The following is a 22,848-nucleotide window of genomic DNA, read 5'->3' as shown; positions in this document are numbered from 1 at the left end:
GCCTTACGGGCGGGCCCTGCCCCTTACTCCACAGCCCCGCCCTCTGCTAAAGGCCTCTGCTCCTGAGCAGGTGACGGCGCTATCACCTCTGGAGGCCTGTTCCATCCTCCTACATCCTGGATGTGGGTTGCCAGGAGTCCTGCCATCAGGGAGAGCATCTTAGTGGTCCCCAGGGCTTAGGTAAGGCTCCAGGCTGAGCCCCCGCCTGCTGGAATGCACTGCAGTCTTCCTCCCACCAGCTCCGAAAGCTCCCCTCCCCACCCCCTGTTCCTAGCTTTCCACTCATTTGGATTGTGACAGTTCACCCAAGTTTACCTCTGTCTCCCCAGGAAGACGTGGCTGGCTGCATGAATGAATAGCGTAAACAAAATTACAGGAGTCTGTGTTTAAATTGCTTCTGAAAACAAACATGTTAAAGGCATTTATCGCTTTGTGAGTAGTGTGTAAATAATGCCGCTAATTTCAAATGAGGCCTCGCTGCTCTGGGGTGGGTGGGAGCAGCCTCCCCCTCTACCTGGGGCGCCCCTCCTAGCTCAGTTTCCATGCCTTTTTGGAGAAGCACAGAGGGGAGCACCGCATTCCTACCGGCTGCAGGCATCTCCCACGACGTCACGACCTTATGAGGTGTAATGAGGAAATAGACAAAAAGGTTAACAAAACATGCCCGGAGGTGGACGGCAAGTGGCAGGACCAGGATTCAGACCAGGATCTGATCCCACACACAACACCAAGCTGCTTCCCTTTAGAAGTGAACAGACATCATTTCTGTCCGCGTGCCGGGAATTTCCTCCTCTCCAATCAGTCTTAATGAGTTTTCTCCCCGTGTACCATGATCCCCACAGAAGCAGTCACCGCCTCACATCCTTAGCCCCCAGCGGCCTGGTGTGATGCCTTGACCTTGGGAGGCCTCACTGCCTGCTGGTTGCATCCAAATTGAATAACTTCCCCATTTCCTGGGGCCCTCACATATATTATCGCATTTGATCGTCACCATCGCCCCTGCAAGTGCAGAGGCAGCAGGCACAGGGCAAGGCGGCTGGTAACCAGGGCCGGGAGGCAAGCTTCACACAGCAGGCTCCGTTGCACTAGGCAGAATCCGCTTGGGCTGAGGGCAGCTCGCAAGGGGAAGGGGTCACCCTTGACAAGGATGTTCTGCGGCCGACCATTCGCTCAGCAAACGTGTGGCTCTGTGGTGCAAAATGTGCTCTCGGGTGACCCATTAAATGTACAAAGACTCTGCCGATGGAGTTAAGCACGTGTGGCTCCTGCCCCCAATCACGGGAGGTCGGGCGGAGGTGTCCCGCTCACGAGGAGGCAGCCCGGCTGGTCCAGGGAGCTGGCAGGGGCTGAGAGGGGCAGCGAGCTGACAGCCGGCTCCCAGCTGACCTGCGCGGGCAGCGACGAAGCTCGGAGATGGGATTGTTCTCACATGAAGAGAGTCATCCGCAAGAGGCAGCAATCGAAGGCGACCGGGTCCGCGGGTCAGCCTGTGCGAAGGCCCCCTCCCCGCTTCAGCCTGCCTCTTCCGCCTTGGGGGCCTGCGCAGAGCCCCTCTCTCCACGTCAGGAAGTTTAGAAGTTCTCTCTTCCCAGGCTCTTTGCACCTACTCCAGGCCCCGCAGCTCAGGTCTGGGCCCCACCCCCCGGGGGCACAAATTCCTGCCCAGTTCAGAGAACCAGGCTCAGCTCCAGGAGCTGCAGACACAGAACAAGACACGGTCCCTTCACGCAGAGTCAGGATGGAGTCCCAGTCACCTGAGTGTAAACCCTGACCTCCATCAGTGTTGGGACCTGTCAAGAGGAAGGAACTGGGCTTTTTCCACTGGGTCCTCCCCACTCCCAGCCATGTGCTTGGCGCCCATGCGGATCCTTCCTCCTCGGCAGCTATTAACTCAGGCGTCCTGCCTCCCAGACCCTGCTCATCTGCTTCCAGTTTCCCCCAGAATATCCCTTTGGCTCTTGGCTAAGTTTGGGAGATCCTGGTTCCCAGGCAGAATCTAGTTCCGGGCTGTTTTCCCCTCCTCCGTGGTTCTTTTGTGAACAGGGACCCAGGAGGGCTTGGGATGGAGTTTGTGGGGGGAGGAATGGACCGGAGTCACGCCCAGGAGCCTGGAGACCATGGCTGTGTTTTCCAGCTAACCCTGGGGCTCCCCTGGGCTCGCCCACAGCCCTGCCCCCCGGCTCATCCTGTCCACTTGAAGGACCATTGGATCGGAAATCACAGGCTACCCGCCAGCCCTCTCCTCCCTCCAGGGACACATCTGGTCCCCGCCTCTCATCCTCCCAAAGGGACGCAGTCAGGCAGGGAGATGGAGGGGAGCAGGGAGCAGAGCAGACCAGGGAAAGCAATTAAAGAGCTGGTCTCAGGGTTAGAGGCTGGAGTGGGCCCTGGCTGGGTGGGGAGCTGGGGGGTAGAACAAGGGTCCAAGCTTATTAACCCCAATGCAGCAGCCTGGCCCCTGGGTCTGTGAAGGTGAATGAGCTGAAGCCTCCAATGGCTGAGGGGCCAGGGAAGAGTAGGGGAAGGAGTCTGGGAGTTCAGCCAAGAACCCTTCTGCAGCCACTGGAGTCAGGTGCTTCCACCCAGCAGAGCGGGCTGGGCACAGGCTCAGGATGGGAGAAGGAACTGTCCCTGGGCAGAAGCAGCCGTCCTCCAACTCCAGTGGAAATGGGAGACAACCCCTGCCCTCAGGCAGCTCCCAGCTGATAGTAAACCATGGATTCTCCTATCAGGTGGCTCCCATCCAAGGGGAGAGGGCAGCTCCTGTCCTGTGGGTGCCTGAGTCTGAAGCAGGAGACAGACCCTACCCTTAGGTGCATCCCAGTCTGATGGGAAGACATAAGTCTAGCATCAGGAAGACCCCCACCTATGGGGGCCCTGTCCTTGGGAAGCCTCAGGCTGAAGTGCAGAAGAGACCCACACCCATGGGGAGATGTTGACACACCAAGAGGTTCTCAAGCCAATGGACTTGAGATGGTCCACAAGGGTTGGGGAAGGGCAAGGATGGAGGACAGAGCCCACTGGGGGAGTCGGGGAGGAGAGAAAGCAGCATGGGAAACAGCCTCTACTCTGAGTCTACTGCAGAACAGTGGGACATAATTCTCACACGTCCCCTGGGAGTCTGAAAGACACAAACGCCTAGTGGTCTGGGGGCAAAGAGTTCTGCCCTCTCCCCACATCCTGCCCACACTGCCAGATAACTGCCTTTTTTGAGTGGGGTGGAGGGTGCCCCAACCCTGATGGAGTCAACAGGACATGGCAGCTCCCCTGGAAGACCCAGCTCCCACCTCTCCAGGTCCAACCCATCAAAGATGTGCTAACAGGGAAACAGGTAAAGCACCTGGTAGGTGTTATTAAATGGAAGCTAGGATTTGTCAAGCACCTGTTGTGTCCGGCTTTCCCTGATTTTTTTTCTCACAACTACCTTGGAAGTAAGTATGTCTAGATCTCATTTTACAGATGTAGAAATAGAGACTCAGAGAAGTTTCCTGAGTCGTCCAACATCATACAGCTATTGAGTGGCCACAGCCTTGCTCTCGCCCCTAGAGGGCACTGCCATAGCGGTCAGAGACAATTCTAGTGAGGCCTCTGGGTGATGCACATGTGGGTTTCAGAAAGCCTGCCTAGAGCTGTAAGACCAGCTTTCTTCCTGCCTCCAAAGGGATGGCCACCAGGCCACTCAGACCTGGGCAGCTCCGCACTGCCATCTAGTGGCCACCAAGGCTCAGTTCCCTTTCTCAGGGATGGGTCCCAGGGTGAATGGACTCTGGCAAGGGCTTGGCCTGAGACCCATGTTCTCTCCATCCCACTCATGCTTGCTGACCAACATGCTGTGCCAGGCACTGGGAGAGTGGCGGAGAGTCAGTGGGCTGCAGTCGAAGCACAAAAGGGCCCCTTGAATTAGCAGCTGGCAGGTTTGGAAAACACCAGGCACCTTGTGTATGGATTGAGGCCAGGTGTAGGGTTGATCTCTCCGGGGAAGCACTTGAGCTTTACAGGCAGAAGGGCATCCTAGAAAATTCTGATGTAGAGGAGTGGCAGGTCATCTTGTCCCCACCTCTGCCTGAAGTGGGGCACGGCTTAGCTGAAGGCCATGTGGAAGGGTGTCCAGGCATCCTCTCCCCGGGTCCGCAGCTTTCCGCTGTCTGGTCCGGAGGTCAGTCTAGGGACTGGCCTGAGGCTTTGGATGATGAGGCCCTCCTACTGGGGAAGCGGGAGAGGAGTCGCCGCAGAGAATGGGGCCTGAGCCAGGCCAGGAGGAAGGGGGTGGAGGGGGAGGCTGGGAGCTGTGTCTGCCTGGGGCAGATGCGCATCACGGTGTGATCTAGAACAGAGAGGGGACATAGCTGTCCAACAATAGGGCTTGGTTACACTAATGCACATAGTGGAAAACCACGCAACTGTTAAAGTGATGATGTAGATAAATATTTATCGATATGGAAAGATGCTCACAACATATTGTTGAGTAAAAAGAGCAAATTACAAAATAATTTGTACAGCATGAGCCTACTTTAAAAAAATGAATTTATATGTGTAGGGAAAAAAATCTGGTAATATTTATATCTCCAGGTGGCAAAATTATGGCTAATTAATTTTTTTTGTTTTGCTTATCTGTATTTGCTGATTTTGCTATAATAAATATATAATAAAAAATAACGAAGTTTTGACAAACAACAACGACCGAGTCTGTCTACCTCTTTGCTTCTCTGTATAGACATCTTCAAATAGTTAAGGGCTGAGTGTGGGGATGGGTCTGAAGATCGGATGGGAGTTGAAGATGGAGGGAGAGGGCTCGGGTGGGTGTCAGGGGCCCAGTGAGGTGGCTGAAGGGGTGGTTAAAGAGGGGGTTTCATCTGCCACTGATGAAAAAAGCCTGTGTCTCCCAGACACAATTACTGAGAGTCTCTGACAAGCCGTCCCTGCACTATTACATCTTTTCCCTCCAGGACCGCTTTGCGCTCACTTCAACTAGATTTCACTTGTACAAAGAGAGAAGGCCACACACTGTGACTTGCCCGGCAAGCTGGAAGGGCAGCCGCTCCAAGCCATGGGGAGGAGTTGGGACAAGGGTTTGTCCCCAGTCTTCTTCTTCCTTTAATGTCACTCCCCGCCCTCATCCTTCCCCAGCTCCCCAACCCACAACAGGATCAAGTGACTGGGTGGCCCTCCTCAAGATTCAAGATTCCCTCCCCGTGACACTCCTCAGGCCCAGGGTTAGACTCCGCTAAAGAATTAAAGACTCTCACCTCCTCTCTCTGTCTGGGACTCACCGGGCAGTCTCGACAAGCAGCCCATAACCTGTCCAAACGAAGAGCATCTCCCCCGGTGCGGAGCAGGGGGCATCGCCCGGACAGGAGCTCAGGGGCGAAGCTGGCTCTGAGAGCTGGGAGAAGGCAGGGAGCCAGGCCTTGTCTGCGGAGCTGGAGACCTGGCGGTGCTGGGCTACCCCCCAGGGCCCTCCCCTGGTGCCCACTGAGTGACTGACCTTGGCACAGACACGACGATCGGGAGTGGGCACAGAGCCTGCTCCCCGCTGCTCCCCAGCCTCCTCAGATGCTTTCCGAGAAGCCCTTTGGGCAAGTGGCTTGGGGTGCACCCCACCCAACAGGCTGGCATCTTGGGACAAAAACAGCACAGCCCCTTGCAGGGGCTGCCCTTGCTGTGCGACGCCCTCACCGGTGGTGGAGAACAAAGCTCCATTCAGCAAGTGCCCGGGAAAAGGGATCAGAGGCCCAGGCATGGGCAGTGGGCAGCCAGGGATGGGGGGGGGCAGGAGAGGGAGGCTGCCCGCTTCCCAGAAGTCCAGGGACACAGAGTGGCTAAGGGCCTGGGCAGGGTACTGACCCCGGGTGACCAGATAGAAGGCGTGGATGGATCTGAAATCTCAAGGGGTAAACAGGGCCCAGGCCCTGGAGTCCCAGTTCAAACCCACTGGCTCCTCGGTTCCCAAACCCACCGGTTCCCCAGAAGCCTTTCCCAGCTTCTCGGCCTGACGTGTGGGAACTTGAAGGAGATAAATCTCCAGTGTGAGAGTGAGGTGAGGGGTGGCCAGGGAAACGGGGTGTTACAGGAACACAGATGGGAGCTGGGACAGCCAGCTCATTCATAAGTGCTTTGTGGAGCTGTCCAGGCCTGGGCTCTGGGAGGGGGTGCAGGGAGGCTGGGCAAGGAAGGGGTGAGCCTGGTGAGGGTGAGGCCGGGGCTTAAGGGTGGCCCCGGGGGGAGGGCCGGAGGGTGCAGCGCCTGCCCCCTCTTGCCCTATCAGGGGCCCCACGTTCCTTCCATCATCCCCCCACTGCTAGAGAGAGGCTTCAATTGACCCTCCAGACAAAGGGCCAGTTCTCATTCCAGCCCACAGCCCCACAGCTCCAGGGGATGGGGCGAAATGAGGAATGCGGAACGCTTGTATTCAGAGAGGAGGACTCCAGGAATCTGTGGGGCATGAGGCTGGCAGGAAACTGTAACATAGTCTGTTCCTTAAAGATGTGGGACAGGTTTGTTTTTCGCCAGATTCCCAGCATCTAACAGACACTGGAAGGAGAATGCGGAGTGAGAAAAGGCCTGGGTCATGGGATCTAAGAGTTAGACGACAGATCAGAGGTCATCTGGTCCTGCCCTTCCTTGACCCACCGTCCCAGCGAAACGGTCTCCTCGCCCAGTGGTCAGGGCTCCAGACGCAGCATCGGCCCCGGGAACTGCCCACTAGCCCCTCTGTCTGGTGCCAGGCCAGGGCTGGGGTGCCCAGGAGGCCCTGCCTCTGGGCACAGTGACCTCGATGGGGTGAGAGGCGCTCTCCCCATGGCTGGGCTGCAGCCCAGCCCCACCCCCTCAGGCTATGCCAGAGGGTGCTGCCAGGGGCAGCCTGGGCCGTGCCAGGCCGGCCGCCTCCTCCATAAAGCCAGCACATCCCAGGAGCAGGCAGAGCCCGGCCAGGATGGAGAGGAGACGGGTCACCTCAGCTCGCCGCTCCTACGTCTCCTCCTCGGAGATGGTGGTGGGGGGCCGCCGCCTGGGTGCTGGCACCCGCCTGTCCCTGGCTCGGATGCCGCCTCCACTCCCGGCCCGAGTGGACTTCTCCCTGGCCGGGGCGCTCAACTCCGGCTTCAAGGAGACCCGGGCCAGTGAGCGGGCGGAGATGATGGAGCTCAACGACCGCTTCGCCAGCTACATCGAGAAGGTGCGCTTCCTGGAACAGCAAAACAAGGCGCTGGCTGCCGAGCTGAACCAGCTGCGGGCCAAGGAGCCCACCAAGCTGGCCGACGTCTACCAGGCCGAGCTGCGCGAGCTGCGGCTGCGGCTCGATCAACTCACCGCCAACAGCGCCCGGCTCGAGGTGGAGAGGGACAACCTGGCACAGGACCTGGGCACCCTGAGGCAGAAGTGAGGAGGGGGCCGGAGGGGCCTCAGGAACAGGGAGGACTGGGTCCCGAGAGGGGGCGCCTGCAGGCCTGCAGGGTCTCAGGCAGGGGCTCTGCCTCCCTGCTCCCCGGTTTCCTACCTCTGGGAATGGAGGGGGGTCCTTGCTCCCCAAGATGGTGGTGGGCCCGGAAGGAGGCCCAGAGTCTCAGAGGTCTGACTCCCAAAGACCTTCTGCCAGGGAGCCGGGGTACTCCCAGCGCCTCCCTGCTGGGGAAAGCTGTGCAGGACAGTCAGGGACCCCAGCAGGCAGGGTCTCTGCATTTCACTCACCGTGGGGCCTTGTGACTGTGGGCGGGGAGCACACCTATTCTGAGCCTGGGTTTGTCTAGAGGAGGATTGGAGGGGAGGAGTGCTGTGCACCAGGAGGACTGGGCTGGGGGTACAGGAAGTGAGGGAAAGAGCAGGCAAGCCTAGCTTCAGAACACAGGTGACCCTGCCTGTCACCAGCTTGTAACCCTAGTCAAGACACTTCAACTTGCACAGCTGTAAAGTGGAGATCTTAATAAAACCCATTTCCAAAGGTCAGAGGAAACCCCGGGGCATGGTCCTTGCCGAGCCGGCAGGGCACGCATGTGTGACTTCAGGTGCGGGGGTGTGTGTGTGTCTGTGTGTGTGTGCGTGTGCGTGCGCACGCGGCAGTGAGTGCAAGCTGGTGGAAGCGCCTGTGTGAGCAGAAGCAGGTGCAGCAACCCTGATAAGGCACCTCGGTAATGAATTAAAGCGAAGGCCCTTGTCTGCTCACCCTCCTGCCCAAGGCTCTGTCTAGGATCCTTCTGCCCCTCACTCCTCCTGCCACTCACATTGGTCCTGGGAGGGAAGGGGGGGGGGGTCTCTGTGGCAGCCACCTCCAGAGAGGTTAGGGCAGGGGTCTGATGGTCCTAAGAAGAGCCTGGACCCAGGAATATGTCCCCCTACCCCAGGCTCCAGGATGAAACCAACCTGAGGCTGGAGGCTGAGAACAACCTGGCCGCCTATCGACAGGTCAGGGCAGTGGAGGGGAGGGGCTGGGGAAGGGGGGGAAGTGTTGTTGGCAGCCCACCCAAACCTAGCCCCCAAGCCCGGCCCTCCAGAACGATGAGCTGCTCCCCCCAGCCACAAAAGGAGGGATCAGATAAGACTAGGGAGTGTGAAGGAGGAGTCTGGGGTCAGAGTGGCCCTCTGCCTCCGCCCTACTCCAGGAGGCAGATGAAGCCACCCTGGCCCGTCTGGATCTGGAGAGGAAGATTGAGTCTCTGGAGGAGGAAATCCGGTTCTTGAGGAAGATCCATGAGGAGGTAAGGCCAGGGCAGAGGGAGGAAAGGGCAATACGGGGATTGGAACTGAGGGAAAGAGACAGAGAGACAGAAAGACTGAGACAGAGCTATTCAGAGATAGAGAGGAGACAGACTGACAAAGAGCGAAAGAAAATGAGAGAGAGAGAAAAGACAGAGAGAGATACAGAGATACAGAGAGAGACAGAGGGAGACAGAGATAAAGATAGATAAGAGAGGGACTTCCCTGGTGGTCCAGGAGTTAAGAGTCTGGGCTTCCACTGCAGGGGGTATGGGTTCAATCCCTGGTCGGGAAACTCGCATGCCTCTCCATACGGCCAGGGTAAAAAAAGATATATAAGAGAGTATCCCCAGCCCCTGGCAAAATGCACACAGACACACATTCCACTTACAACGGGCCCCGTTGCCTCCCGTTTTTCTTCACTACAGCCCTGTGAGATAGGAACTGTTCCAGTGTTATCTCCTTTTCACAGAGGAGGACACTGAAGCCCAGAGAGGTTAAAGACTTGCTAAGGTCACACAGTCAGTCTCTCTGACTCCATTCCCTCTGCCATCTGTCTCCATTTAAATGAGAGCCATATATTTTAAAGAAAAAAAAAAGACCCCACTGAGCTCTGACTTCAGATTGTGGATTCAGAATCTATGGCCTCAGGGAACCTGGGAACCCACAGGCACATCCACACCACAGGAACGCAGTCACTCTCCCGCGAGAACACAGACACACCTTCAGTGCTCCTGCCTCCCAGGCCTGGGAGGAGGACACCATGGGGCCCCTAAACTACCCCCTGCCTCCCTTAGCCTGGGCCATGCCACTCCCTCCAACTAGGAACGCCCCGTCTCCCTTAGCCAACGTCTGTGTCCGAGAAGCAGATAGAAGACGGCATGATGCTGTGGGGAAGCCCCAGGTGCAGCCTGGTCCCTGAGCCCCGGCATCCCTTTTCCCACCCTGGCCAGGAGGTGCGGGAGCTCCAGGAGCAGCTGGCCCAGCAGCAGGTCCACGTGGAGATGGATGTGGCCAAGCCCGACCTCACAGCAGCACTGAGAGAGATCCGCACACAGTACGAGGCAATGGCGTCCAGCAACATGCATGAGGCGGAGGAGTGGTACCGGTCCAAGGTAGCCCTGACTTTGGGCCAGCCTGCCTCTTCCAGGCAGCCCTCCTGGCTCCCTACAAAAGAATCGGGGAAGGAGGGTGGAGGAAGCTGGGAGAGGATCCTCTCTGAGTGACTGACCTTCACCAGAGAAGCGAGGTGACTTGCCCAGGGTTACACAGGCATTATTACTTCCAATAAGTACTTCTTATTACCTGTTGCTATTACTATGAGCTATATAACTATATATTATATTAATTCTATGACTATATATACAATTATATAACTGTATTAGACCCTGTGCTTTGCATGAATTGTCTTACCACGAAGTAGGTACTGTTCTTTGATAGATGAAAGAACTAAAGTCCAGAGAGGTGAACCAATTTGCCCAAAGTCACACAGCTCCTAAGCAGCAGGGCTGGATTTCTAACCCTAGCTACCTCACTTGGGAGCCTGCATTCTTGATGCCTGCCATCTGTGTCCTGGGTTATTGAGCATCTACTGCATGCCAGGCACTGCCCGGGATAGAGACACGTCTGACTGGGGAGATGTGATGTCACCCAATATGATGTCTACGGAGAACACGGCACAGTAGAGTTTTATATGCAATGTGGGGACAGGAAGGATATCACAGATGGGAGGGCACTGGGGCCAGGAAGGACTGGCAGCCTGTGAACCTAAAGAGAAGATGGAGGGGTGCAGGACAGAGCCTGAGCAGAGGCCGAAAAGCACAGATAGGTGGGGGCCCAGAGATCCTGGCCCAGGCCATGGAGCTGAGGAGTCTAAGTGGCAGAAGCCAGTGATGGTTCTGAGCAGGTCAAGGTGTGATGGAGCCGTGAGGGCTTCACTGCAAGCTGGGATAGAGAGGGAAATTCGAACCCAGGGCTCTGGTCACTAGAACCCCCTGTGTACAGTGGAGGAGAGCAGGGTTCAGTCCCGCGGATGCAGCTGCCAGTGCTGCAGCTTCGGATTCTGCGGCAAACACCATTCATCCCTGCGTTCCCTGACCGGGCACTGTGCTAGGTGCTAGAGACGTAGCAGTGTCTTCTGTGCCCCTGCCCAGGGGCCACAGTCGCTGAGAATAACCCCACCCAGGCCCAACGGTCTGGGGTGGGCTGGACAACAACCCCGGGGTCCCGCCCATCTCCCCGATCCCCCAGACATCGTTCCTCCCCACGGGCCGCACAGCTCCCGCGAATTGTGGCCCCACCCCGCCCGTCAGCATAAAGCCCTCTCCCCGTCTAGTTTGCGGACCTGACTGACGCCGCTGCCCGCAACGCAGAGCTGCTCCGCCAGGCCAAGCACGAGGCCAACGACTACCGGCGCCAGCTGCAGGCCTTGACCTGCGACCTGGAGTCCTTGCGCGGCACGGTGAGCCCGGGCAGGGCCAGAGGCGCGGGGACGGGGTCGGCGAGCGGAGGCTGGAGAACCGGAGGGGCCCTGCAGCCCTAGGGGATGCTGGAGAAGGACCAGGGGCCGGGACCAGGGCTGGAGGCGGAGCTCTGAAAAGTTACTGGGGGCGGGGGCGGGGCGGGGCCTCGAGGGACCTGCCGGCTCCACCCACAGAACGAGTCCCTGGAGAGGCAGATGCGCGAGCAGGAAGAGCGCCACGCGCGGGAGGCGGCGAGTTACCAGGAGGCGCTGGCCCGGCTGGAAGAGGAGGGGCAGAGCCTCAAGGACGAGATGGCCCGCCACCTGCAGGAGTACCAGGACCTGCTCAACGTCAAACTGGCCCTGGACATCGAGATCGCCACCTACAGGAAGCTGCTGGAGGGCGAGGAGAACCGGTGAGCCCTGAGCAGCAGCTCTCCCCGCTGCGCCTCCCTAGAGTCGCCTTGCTCGCTTCAGGGGCTGCCTTACTCAGCCTCGTGTCCAGCCCCCTCCTGTCCCGGTGCCCAGCAAGGCGCTTGCCTAAAACACAGCCGGCGGTCAATACCTGTCTGATGAGTGAAGGAATGAATGAATGAATGGGTTCAATTCAGCTCATGTTGATTATGTCCCAGGGTAAGGACTCGTGTCACCTCCCAAGCTAAGAGTCTCACTCCCTACCCTCCCAACAAGCACTGGACTTCTTTTCCCCTGACCAATCTCTTCCTCCTCCTGGGAACTCTCTTCGCCACTCTCCCCTTCCCTCTGCCATTCTCCGAGCATCCACTCTCTTTTGAATAGAAATGTTCCCCTCACATATAACACCTAGGCCCCTTGCAGCTCCAGGGAGTGTGTTGGCTGCTTGGGGAAGCTAGGAGATGGGGGGTCGGCCTTTCCTGCTAGGGAAAAGGGACTTGAAGCTGTCATGATGACCCTGGACCATGACCTGGCCTGGGGATGTCCTCGGACAGCCTGGTCACCCCTCTCCCTCTGCTGTCTTTCAGTATCACCATCCCTGTGCAGACCTTCTCCAACCTGCAGATCCGAGGTCAGTAGAACAGGGCCTTGTGGGCAGAGTGTTGGATTCCTGCCCCCTCCCCCAGGCCTGTGGGTTGCTATTCTGGTCTGGGGCCAAGGACCAGGGAAAAGGGGCCCAGGGCTCTCCCTGGGGACCTTCGTGATTCACCGCAGAACTTCTAGCCAGAACACACCATCCCAGAGCATTCCAGGTGGGGCTTGCAGCCTCTCCTGTCCTGCTCTGCCCTTTGTCTCGCCACCCCACCCCCATCCCTACTCCCCATTCCACTGCAGAACTGGGTGAGGGTCTCAACCTCTGTCCTGTCTGCAGATCCCTGCCCATCCAAGTGTTTGATGTTTGTGTTTTTTTTTTTAACTGCTTGTCACTACAGGGGGCAAAAGCACGAAAGAAGGGGAAGGTCACAAGGTCACAAGACATCTCAAAAGCCTCACAATACAAGTTATACCAATACAGGCTCCCCAGATTGTAAATGGAGCCCCGCCGGCTCTCGGTTAGCTGCCTGCTTTTCAGACATGGTGCTTTTCTCAGCTTGATAGGGAGCAAGCCTCACCAAGCCCACCCTCCCCATCCTCTTGGGCTCCCTCCTCCCAGGTTTCCCTAAAGGACCAAGCCTGTGTCATTTTCCCAGCAACCTCAGAACCCAGCTTAGGACCTGGCACAGCGTAAATGTAGGTTAAAGTAACAAAGCTGGCTGGTGTTCCGGGTGGTAAGTCCTCCAGTGCTCAGATGAGATGCTCTGGGGCCTCTGAGCAAACACCAGCCTATGCCTCACCTCTTCTCCATCACTGGGAGGGCCCCTAGGGTCTCGCTGTGCCCGGCGGCCAGGCTTTCTGCCCGATTCGTCTGTCCCCGAAGCTCCGTTGCTCAGTTCGGTGCTGATTCAGGCCAGAGGATTATTTCCCCCTGGACTGCTGTTCTTGGAGTGAATAAAGTTTTATGTCCCCTGCTCTTAATGTTAAAGAGTAGTGAGTGTGACATGTTATATTTTTCTCTCTGAGGGGGGAAAAAACTAAATTAGTTCTTACGTGTATGTGGCCCTTAAATGATTCTTAGCTACAGAAAAAAAATTATTCCTTTTCTGGGCTAGAAACTTAGGAACACTAGCTATGCAAGTCCCAGGGCTTAATTCAATATCAGAAGGGTTAACCAGGCAGACCAGGTAGAGGCAATACTGCCACATGCCACACAGCAAAGGGTCACTAGGGCCCAGAGGAGTGGCAGAGAGAAGTAGGAAAGGGGAAGAGGGACTGGAAAGGGACCCACATGTACTGAGCCCATCATTTAACATACATTATTTCAGTTCACTGACTCCTCACTCCCACCTAGAGAAGTAGACACCAGCATCCCCATTTTTCAGATGAGGACACTGAGGCTGGAAGAGGTAAATTAACTTGCCCACAGTCGTGTGGCTGAGCTGGGACTCAAGCTCTGGCCTGCCTGACTTCAAACCCACGTGCTCCTTCCTTGGCATGGCGCTGGGCTGTCAGGAAGCCCGGGGCCAGGCGAGGGCTTGCAGAGGGGCTGAAATGCAGCCAGGCCAGGGGAGCGAGCAGGGCAGTGAGGACTTGCCCTGCACCACGGGGACTTAGAAGGTTGCCAGCCCCTTTGGAAGAGCCTAGGCCCTCTCTGCCTGGTTGGATAGGCTTTTGTACTCATGATCCGGGGGGGTTTCATGGGGAAACCGGGGGTGGCAGAGGATGTTTAGTACCCTGAGAGCCCACGGAGGCCTCCACTCCTCACGCCTGCAGAAACCAGCCTGGACACCAAGTCTGTGTCAGAAGGCCACCTCAAGAGGAACATCGTGGTGAAGACTGTGGAGATGCGAGATGGAGAGGTGAGGAGAGTGGACCCCAGATTCTGGCCCCGGCAGACTCTGGAAGAAAGCCTGGACTGGCACATAGAAGGTTCCCGATAACTCACAAGAGCTCCTCTGGGAGACTCTGGAAGAGGGGAAGGAACCCAGATGTAATTCAATTTCCCAGTGCCTCCACCGGCAGTTCTACAGGAGTCTGGGTGCCTAGACCACTGGATGAGGTCGTGACTCTGGCTTTCTCCCTTTCTCACCCTCAGACTCAGGTGTCCTCACACCAGGCCTGGGGAAGAGAGAAAGAAAATTAAAGTTAGTAGCTTTCACTCCCACCTTTCAACTTTCAGCTTGGTGAAAGGAACCTGGGAGAAGAATGGGAAGAGGGGACTGGGCATAAACCCCTCCCCATCACACCAGCAACAGTACTAGCTAATCTTACAACATCAGTTCACCGTGTGCCAGGCACAGTGCTAGATGTTTACCAGCGCTACCTTGTTTCCCCCTCTGACTGCTGCATGGGGGCATTCCAGCTACTATCATAGAATAGATGACCCAGCAAGGGTGGAGACTTGTCCAAGGTCACAAAGCCTAGCAGTGGTGGACCTGGAGTCTGTGTGAGCTCCTAACTGTGGCACCTTCTCTGTCCCCTGCAGGTCATTAAGGAATCCAAGCAGGAGCACAAGGATGTGATGTGAGGCAGGACTCACCTGGTGGTCCCTGCCCCACAGTGTGAAGGGCCAGCCTCAGAAGTCGGGGTAGTTGCCCCTCCTCTGCTAGTTAATTTCCCCAGACTTGAGTTCCCACCCACCCCAGCTGCTCCTCTTCCCCCCCCATCTCTATGCCAGCTTGCTGCCCTAGGCTCCATCAGCATTAAGCCTGCCAGACAGCACCCACCCCGCATGCAGCAACTCTAACAGGGCACTCACCCCAAAGTGGAGGCCTGGAGGGGCATGGAAGCTTGCGTTAGAATTGGGAGGGAGGAGAGAAGTTGGGGAGGGCAGGGAGACCTAATAAGTCACCCTCCGTATCCGAATCCCTGTTGTCATGGCAACTGTTGCCAGAGCCGGAGGTGTCTGGGGGTATCTGGGAATGGGGCCTTTGAGTCTCCTCGGGCTGCTGGAGGAAAACCGAGACTCTGAGATAGGCAGGGGAAGTCCCCATGGGCAAGGCGGCCTTGGGGGTTACTCTTCTAGACTGACTCTGACCAGTCTGAGGGTGGGTGGGGCGACCCTGCCACCTGGAGTAGTCACCAGACAGAATTCCTGGCCTGCCCAGATCGTAGAGGGGCCTCCTGAGGGATGGTTCAAGTGTCTCAGCCCCTTTGAGCTGCCACGTGGGCGTGCTGTGGGCCCATGGGAGCTTGATTCTCAGCACTTGGGGAACTACAGTGTACGTGGAGAGGGAAGGGGTGCTGGGAGGGAGTAGAAGGGGGCCTGGCCCCTAGCTGTGGGTACAGAGAGGTCAAACCCATGAGGACCCCCCAATACAGGGGTAGGGAGAGATGGTGGAGGAAGCGGTTGGGATGATGCCAGACATCAGGGTGGGGGGCTGTGGGTGAGCAGTTACACTTGGCCTCTGGGTCGTGGGAATCAAGAAAGTGACTCATCCTCTTGAAGATGCTGAAACAGGAAAGAAAGAGGCTGCTGTTCACGGGGGCAGGGCCCGCTTTGTTCCAGCTCTAAAGGCTCTTTCCTTGCTGCGTCATCCCTGTCCACCCAGGCCTGTGAGCCCCTGCCGCTGCCGCCTGACCCCAGCAAATACTGCTAGGCGAAGCCTCTGCTGCGCACCCAACCCTCTCCTTCCCCCAGTGACTGCTGCTCTTCCCTAAGCCAAGGCCCCTGTGGTCCCCTCTCAGTCAAATATAAAACGTACCCCCATGTTTTAGGTAGCACCCTATATTAGAATTTGGGAGCCCGAGGCCCACGCAGAGTGAAGACACTGGTTTGTGTTCCTGCAGGCTGGAGGTAGGACAGCTTGGGCAGATGCTTTCACCCTGAGCACCTGTTCTGCTGTCTATGGGAAGACTGGTGGGCACGAGATAATCAGTGCCCACAAGTGGGGCTCAGAGGGCCCACTCCAGGGTCCCCATCTCCCTCTAAAGCAGAGGGAGGGAGAAGTAGGAGTCCCTCTCCCTTTCCAAGACGGAGTGCCCTTCCCCCACTCCCTCCTACCACCACTGCCGCTAACCTTTGGGGCACCGCGGCTGCCTTTAGTCACTGACATAAATAAAGACAAGTGCTGTGGCCTTCCCCAGAGTGGACTCTGATCTGTTCAGCAGAGGCTGGGACTGGGGGAAGGGGACAGGAAGGAGCCTTGGACAAAACACAACTTGCTTCTTATCACTGATAATCTTGGGACCCCCAGCGCCCGCAGCAGTGGCCACATGACAAATCCCACCTTCAACCCTGCTCTGCCCTGCAGCCCTGGTGCCAGCCCCCCACAGCCTTTGCTTCCTGCCCTTCTTCTCTCCCCAGCCCCCAGCCTGGGTCCAAGATCTCAGGAAAGTCCTGAATTCAGTCTCCAATTTCCTCACCCATTTCCCCTGTTCTAATCTCTACCTTTATTCCCAAAGTCACCACTTCTACCTGCCAGTCACTGGGATGAGGCTAGGAAAGAAGGCAAAGAGGATATATACTAGGTACCCTGACTCTTTTCTTCCTCTCTCTACTACCCCAAATTCAACCAGCTCCCACCTGGCAATCCTTGAAGGCAAGAAAATAAAGCAAGTCAAACACTGTTCAACACCAGATAGGTGATAAATGTTAGGCTCATTCCTTCCTCGTGTGAGTGTGAAGTCAGAAGACACGTGCACCCTGGCGACTTCCATCTCGGCCTCAGTCCCCCATCTCCCACCTGCCTCCGTCTTCCCCACGTCCCAGATCAGGTCCCAGACTCGCTCATGAAAATGGAGAGAAGGTTCTAGCTAAAAACTTTGTCCACGTGCCCCGCCACATGTCCCAGCTCAGGATACCCATCCAGAAGCATCTGGTACCATTTAACAAACATCTGAGCACAACTGGTCTTCAGAGCTGGGGAAGAGAGACCTAGGGGGAGAAGCTGGGACAAAAGCGGAATAAGTAACAGCAGCAACGACAGAGGTGAATGGTGACAAAGACCGCTGTGATGAGCAAGTAGCCTATCAAGGTGAGTGCCAGGGCGGCACGCATCTCGGGGTCAGAGAAGGAGACTGGGTAGTGGCCTCGAGATGTCACGCCCAGTCGGAACCCGGCGATGCGCACGCCCTGCCGCCAGCAATAGTAGATGCCCCGGTCTTCCAGCTGGGTGAAACGGATGTGGAGATGGTTGCCATGGTCGATGAACACCCTCATGGACTGGTTGACGCCCTTCAGGTACTGCGTGCGGTAGAGGTACTGGTGGTCCTTGTCCCAGGCCACGGCATGCTCTGGCCGGGCCCCAGGACAGGAGATGATGAGTCCGTGGCCCAGCCTCTGCTGGTGGAACTGGATGGGCACCTGGGGCAACCAGGGCCGGCTGCCCACTTTGGACACATAGTTGAAGATGGCCATCACGCCCTCCTGGACCGTCTTCTTCTTCTTGCAGGGCACCAGGCAGCTCCGAACCAGCAGCTCGGGGGTGTGGTCGCTGGCTTTGGCCCGGAGCTGCCTGGGCACAGCCCGCGAGCCACAGGACACCACGTCGGGCAGTGTCTTGCGGTAGCGGGGGGAGAGGTCTGGGCTCTGCAGGTAGCACAGGCCAATGCGCCACTGCTCCCCACGCACCCCGCAGCGGTCACAGGGGGTCCACTCCCAGAAGGTGGTGAAGACGCGGAGGCTCCCGTGGTACTCGTCTGCGAAGGGCTCCTGGCCCTGGTCCTTGAAGGTGGCCACCATCCCCTCACTGCTCTGGATGTCCACGTCGTAGGCGTAAAAGTAGTCTCCCTTGCGCGTGCCGCAAAAATACAAGCCTGAGTCCTGCGGCTGCGCGCGAAAGACCAACAGGCTGAACATACGGATGCTGAAGCGGACCAGCATGTCGCTGCCCACACGCACCTGGGCGGCCTCCGTCAGGACCCGCCCATCGAAGTCCGTCAACACTTTGGTGTGGCTGCTGCCGAGGTGCTTCTGATAGTACCAGACGACAGTGGACACCTCCTCGGGCTTGCAGTGGCAGGGGAGCTCGAAGCTCATGTCAGCCAGGTAGGCTGCATTGTCAAACATCAGGAAAGCCGGGCAGGGGGTCCTCTGAAAAATGTTCTCCTTCTCCACGATTTCAAAGGCCTGGAGGCTCCCCAACGCCCACAGGAGCACAGTGGCGTGGGCCAGGTTCATGCCTGCGCAAGGGATGGGTCAGAGGGGGTGGGGTGAAACCGAGGCACTAAAGGCCGATGGGGTTTCTAGAAATCACTGCTGGGAGGAGGCATCTTTATGAGGAAAGGATTCAGCAGCCAGGAAAAGAAGCAACAATCTGCAGAGGAAGCTGCCACAAACAAGGCGATTTATTCCCAGTTGATGTACAAGGTGCCCTTCTAATGTTCCAGACTTGATCTTGAGGGAAAACCATTCTAGAACCTGGCCCTCTCTCCCCTTTCTAGAACACTGGCACTCACTCAAGAATGGGTCAGAGGAAGCTAGAATGAGAAGCAAGGGCCCAAGTACCAGAACAGGGAAATCTCTGTCTCTCTGGTCCAGGCCCTGCCCTGCCTACCTGGTGGAAAAGTCTTCCCTTTGGTTAATCTGGGAGTTGAAGGAAACCCTCCCACCTGCCCATCTGGCCATCTGAAGATGCCTGGGAGGCTGCCCAGGCCTGAGCTGATAGACTGGGGCTTTCCCAGGCCCAACCAGCATGGGAACTCAGCCCCTGGAGAAAAATGCTACACTTCAAAAGAGGTATCATTTGATCATTTATTGATTGTGTCCATTCATCAGTTCTGAGTTACAAATATCTCTTTTTAAGAGCTAGGGAGATCAGTATTTGTTTACCACGGAAGAGTAACAATTTTTCTTTTTTCCTTTTTTTGGGTGAAGACTATAACTGGTGGTACCAGCGTTTGGTTGGGTGCACACCTATCTCTCAGGGCCATGGGCTAGCAGACTGGCAGACCCTAAGGGTGGGAAGCAAAACTCTTTCAACCTCTTGGGCCCGTGACCATCTTGTGAATCTACACAGTTCAGAATATCACGCCCCCCAGAGGCTGGAGGAGAAGGGAAAATTCAGTTCCTGGTTTTGTTGTGAAAATTTCAAGTCCAGAAGGGTATTAGGTGTGGGCTTCTCATTACAGTCCTGCAGAGCCCTCAAAACAACCAAAAAATGCCTCCAGTGACCACTGGGGGCCTCTGAAGGTAACAGGTCCCATCAGTCCACTTGGTACAGCCTTAGCAGCTCTTGCAGGAGGCTCTCCTCCTCCGGAAGCCTACCAGTTTGCTCCCCCAGACCCCGCCCCCCAGGGCTGGGGGCGCCCATGGCCTGCAGCTTCTGAAACAAGGCTCTGCAGCTCTGTCTCTCTGCGGGGCTCATCAGGCTCAGGTTCAGGGTGAAGCGGCCGGTGCTGGCCAGACTGCGCAGGATCCCCAGGACCACCCACCGGTCAGCTGGCCTCACGTGATCGGCCAGCGCCACCAGCATCTCCCCTAGAAGTCCAAACCCCACGTCTATCTGGAAGAGGCGGCCCAGCTTTGGGCCCCCGAGCTGCAGCAGGGCCTCGTAGCGCTCTGGCCCACTTTGCAAGTATCGCCGCCAGTCACGGTAGAACTCGGCCGAGGTCTTGGGCTGGAGGAGCATTTCCTCCTGGATCGCAAAGGAAGGAAAGAGAGTCCCGAGTTCTTCCAGTTGCTCTGTGATGATGAGAGTGAGGGGAGCCTGTGAGTTTTCATCTGAGCTCTGATGTCCCTCTCTGAGCACTGGCAAGGCTGCGGTCCCTGTGGGCCTCATTTTCAGACAGGGAACAGGGGATAGGACAGGGAGGGAGGGTCCCAAGGAACCCAGGCTGTGATTTGAGATTCTCAGTTGTACCAGGATTTTCCTGCTGATGAATGTGGATATGGCCCTGCCCTTCATGAGTAAGTCAGAGTTTCCTCTGAGCAGGGCAGGAGAGGGGGGTAACTGGAGACCTCAGGAGGAGAGACAGGAACTCAAGATGAGTGGTAAGGATCTGACAGGCTGGATCCCCCTCCCAGCACTGCCAGAGGATCACAGACTCTATACCATATGACCCGAGGCAGAGCAACCCAAATCTGATCTGGGAACGTGAGCCAAGGACGGACTGACAGGGACCTGCCAGGCCCACCTTTTTGACTCGTTCTGACCAATTTCAGCCTCATCACCTGCTGGTTGCTTTTCTTTCTGGGATCGGAGGCAGAAACCTGCCTCTGTTGGCTTTACATGAGAAATAAGGAAAATGTACGTATTGTGAGAACACAGGATTGGAGGCTCAGGGCAGAGAATCCTGCTCAATCTCACCTACCGGGGAGATTTCAGTGGCTTCGTCCTGGGATGGCCTTCCCTGAATAGTATGACAGTTCCAGGGCACAGTCCTCTTTCCTCCTATCTTGTCCTTCCGCTCCAGTGGCTTCAGATGTGATGCAAGGACAATACCCCTATGGGCAAAGGACAGAGATTAGGGGACGGACCTAAAGCTGTCTGAAGGTGAGGGGGCTGGACCTTGCGTGATACAGGCTGAACCTGCTGGCAGGCCAGTATGAGACTAATAATGACAACAACAGCAACAATAGCTGACAACTTTTGAGCACTTCCCACGTGCCAGACATAGTGCTCAGAATCTTGCGTGCGATAACATTTAATCATGAGAATGGTTACTCTCTCTTACAGATGAGGAACAGAGGTTAGGTTCAATAACTCGCACAAGATCACGCAGGCAGCAGAAGGTAGGGCCATGACTGAGCCCAGAACTGTCTGACTCCAAGCGCGTGCTCTTATCTACTATAGTAAACCATAACAGGAGAGCATGAGAAAAATGGTATTAAGCTGACCTGAACTCCTCATAGGAAGCTACCCTCTGTTCCACTGCCCGTAACTTGGCAGCATTCTCCCGTTTGTACTTCTCATCAGCAGTGAGTGCAGCCTGCAGCTCTTTCTCCAAAGCCTTGAAGTCAATGACGTCATTCCTTTTCATGGCCTGTGCCTGGGAAGGCAAAGGGAATGAATGTCAGCAGAGGGTGAACATCAGGGGCAGGGGGTGCATCTAGGTCCTCTGCCAGCCACAAAATGACCCCAAAGCACTCTGGATATCTAGCCACTTATTTAAGGGGAGGAGTGTTACGAAAATCTAGTTCTCTATTTTACAGAGGGGAGCTGAGTTGCACAGTGAGGGCTTGATTAAGATTTGTTGTCACTGAAAACAGTTCTTGACTTTCAATTTAGTGCCTTGTCTTAATTTTGCTTTCTGCCTCTGAAAATATTTTTTAATTGACGTATAGTTGACATACGTTATATTAGTTTCAGGTGTACAACGTAGAGATTTGACATTTATATACATTACAAGATGATCATCACAAGTCTTGTTACCATCTGCTATCATTTAAGGTTATTACAATACTATTGGTTATATTCCCTATTCTGTATATTACATTCTCATGACACATATTTTATAACTGGAAGTTTGTGCCTCTTAACCTATTTCATCCATCCCACCACCCCCTACCCCTCTGGCAACCACCAGTTTGTTCTCTGTATCTATGAGTCTGTTTCTGTTTTCTTTATTTTTTAGATTCCACATATAAGTGAAATATTTGTCTTTCTCTGTCTGACTTGTAACACCCTTAGCATAACATCCTCTAGGTCCATCCATGTTGTTTTAAATGGCAATTTTTCATTCTTTTTTATTCTGCCTCTAAAAACATTTTAGTATTGGTGCTTTGGCTGAGGAAGCATTTGCATTTCACAGGTCAGTCCCTTCACATTTCCACATGGACTCACTCTATAGCAAGTTGTGACAGAGGTCCTCACACAAAAACAGAACGATTGTAACCTACTCTTGAGCCTAAGGATAAAATTCGACCCATTGTTAAATGTTTTTAACGAGGAACGATACTTTCTACCCAAAGCAGATGCAATGACTGAGCAGGAAATCAAGTAGATATGGCAGAAGAAGGGGCTCGACGACCCCGCTTTCCAAATCCCTCTGTCCAGTTCAGGGCTGGAGCACAGATCGCTAGGTACTTGGGAACCCTCTTTAGTTCTGCCACTATTTCTGCAGCCTCCGCGTATCTGAGACTGATTGACCCGTTCTATAGGGAGATAACCTCCATGGGTTCTAATCGTGGCTCTGGCATTTACCTGCTGTGAGACCCCTTTGAACCTCAGACTCCTAGTGCACTGAGCTGGATTACGCGGCAAAGTCATCATAACCAGCCCTAGGGCAGGGAGGCAGGAGGTCTACAACCAACCTCGGAGCCCTCCCCCTCCACCCCAACGTGGGTAAGCTGAAGATCAAGGAGGAGGCTGGGCTGGGCAGGAACTGAACTCAGATACCCTGGCTCCTGTCTAGTTCTGAGCTCTTCCCAGTCACTGAATAAAGAGAACACCTAACCCTCCTGCCCCCTGACCTTTACCCCAGCAGCCGGGGCCCTGGTTTGCTTTCTTTCTTTGGGGACCCCAGATACGTCCAAACCAAGCCTGCTCAGCACAGACCGCGGCCAGCAGCTGTGGTTGCCCAGCAACTGCGCCAACAGCCTGCCCACGTGACCATCCCCCGTGACCATCCCGAAGGCCCCCTATCGGGGTGGCCCCGAGGCGCCTGATCGGATTCACGCCTCCTCAGGTCTTGCTTTCTTTGAAGCAGCCCACGCCTTGGTTTGGGGACCCACACCTCCGCCTCGCAGGTTCCTGTGTCCGCGGCCGGTATTCCTCCGAGCTGGTCCTCAGGCAGAGGGCTGT

General features: G+C 56.1%; 3 protein-coding genes across 5 annotated transcripts; 1 reads left to right on the top strand and 2 right to left on the bottom strand.

The window, feature by feature from the left end:
• Positions 1-6,919: 6,919 nt before the first annotated feature.
• Positions 6,920-16,250, top strand: GFAP (glial fibrillary acidic protein). 2 transcript variants are annotated; one of them, XM_057715112.1, is made up of 10 exons: positions 6,920-7,380; positions 8,340-8,400; positions 8,598-8,693; positions 9,645-9,806; positions 11,027-11,152; positions 11,348-11,568; positions 12,154-12,197; positions 12,559-12,678; positions 13,937-14,022; positions 14,649-14,796. In XM_057715112.1, exons 1-10 carry the CDS (start codon positions 6,935-6,937, stop codon positions 14,688-14,690), a joined length of 1,404 nt encoding a protein of 467 aa, XP_057571095.1. In that variant the 5' UTR covers positions 6,920-6,934; the 3' UTR covers positions 14,691-14,796. The 2 variants fall into 2 exon arrangements, with proteins under 2 accessions (XP_057571095.1, XP_057571094.1); XM_057715111.1 differs by lacking the exon at positions 12,559-12,678 and having other exon boundaries at positions 6,927-7,380; positions 14,649-16,250.
• A 789-nt stretch (positions 16,251-17,039) lies between these two features.
• FAM187A (family with sequence similarity 187 member A) lies at positions 17,040-18,483 on the bottom strand. The gene has a single exon (XM_057715113.1). It carries the CDS (start codon positions 18,282-18,284, stop codon positions 17,040-17,042), a length of 1,245 nt encoding a protein of 414 aa, XP_057571096.1. The 5' UTR covers positions 18,285-18,483.
• A 388-nt stretch (positions 18,484-18,871) lies between these two features.
• CCDC103 (coiled-coil domain containing 103) lies at positions 18,872-22,601 on the bottom strand. Of its 2 annotated transcripts, XM_057715114.1 has the most exons (5): positions 22,518-22,601; positions 21,889-21,952; positions 20,943-21,094; positions 20,417-20,549; positions 18,872-19,740 (listed from the first exon to the last, which is right to left on the bottom strand). In XM_057715114.1, the coding sequence occupies exons 3-5, from the start codon at positions 21,083-21,085 to the stop codon at positions 19,309-19,311; spliced, it is 708 nt and encodes a 235-aa protein (XP_057571097.1). In that variant the 5' UTR covers positions 21,086-21,094; positions 21,889-21,952; positions 22,518-22,601; the 3' UTR covers positions 18,872-19,308. The 2 variants fall into 2 exon arrangements, with proteins under 2 accessions (XP_057571097.1, XP_057571098.1); XM_057715115.1 differs by lacking the exon at positions 21,889-21,952 and having other exon boundaries at positions 22,524-22,601.
• Between the last annotated feature and the right edge of the window lie 247 nt (positions 22,602-22,848).

The sequence above is a fragment of the Hippopotamus amphibius genome, chromosome 17, assembly GCF_030028045.1.
Source record: "Hippopotamus amphibius kiboko isolate mHipAmp2 chromosome 17, mHipAmp2.hap2, whole genome shotgun sequence".
Taxonomy (NCBI): Eukaryota; Metazoa; Chordata; class Mammalia; order Artiodactyla; family Hippopotamidae; genus Hippopotamus; species Hippopotamus amphibius.
Note: the sequence above shows the minus strand (reverse complement) of the source record. Positions and strands in the feature narration are given on the sequence as shown.

Bases quoted from the DNA above. Each gene is read 5' to 3' on its own strand.
- CCDC103 (XM_057715114.1), bottom strand. From the start codon at position 21,085: ATGAAAAGGAATGACGTCATTGACTTCAAGGCTTTGGAGAAAGAGCTG. The intron at 20,550-20,942 runs GTCAGCTTAATA...CTTTGCCCATAG, and splicing joins GCTTCCTATGAGGAGTTCAG to GGGTATTGTCCTTGCATCAC. The intron at 19,741-20,416 runs GTAGGTGAGATT...TTTGCGATCCAG, and splicing joins AAGCCACTGAAATCTCCCCG to GAGGAAATGCTCCTCCAGCC.
- GFAP (XM_057715112.1), top strand. From the start codon at position 6,935: ATGGAGAGGAGACGGGTCACCTCAGCTCGCCGCTCCTACGTCTCCTCC. The intron at 11,569-12,153 runs GTGAGCCCTGAG...GCTGTCTTTCAG, and splicing joins CTGGAGGGCGAGGAGAACCG to TATCACCATCCCTGTGCAGA. The intron at 14,023-14,648 runs GTGAGGAGAGTG...TGTCCCCTGCAG, and splicing joins TGGAGATGCGAGATGGAGAG to GTCATTAAGGAATCCAAGCA.
- FAM187A (XM_057715113.1), bottom strand. From the start codon at position 18,284: ATGAACCTGGCCCACGCCACTGTGCTCCTGTGGGCGTTGGGGAGCCTC.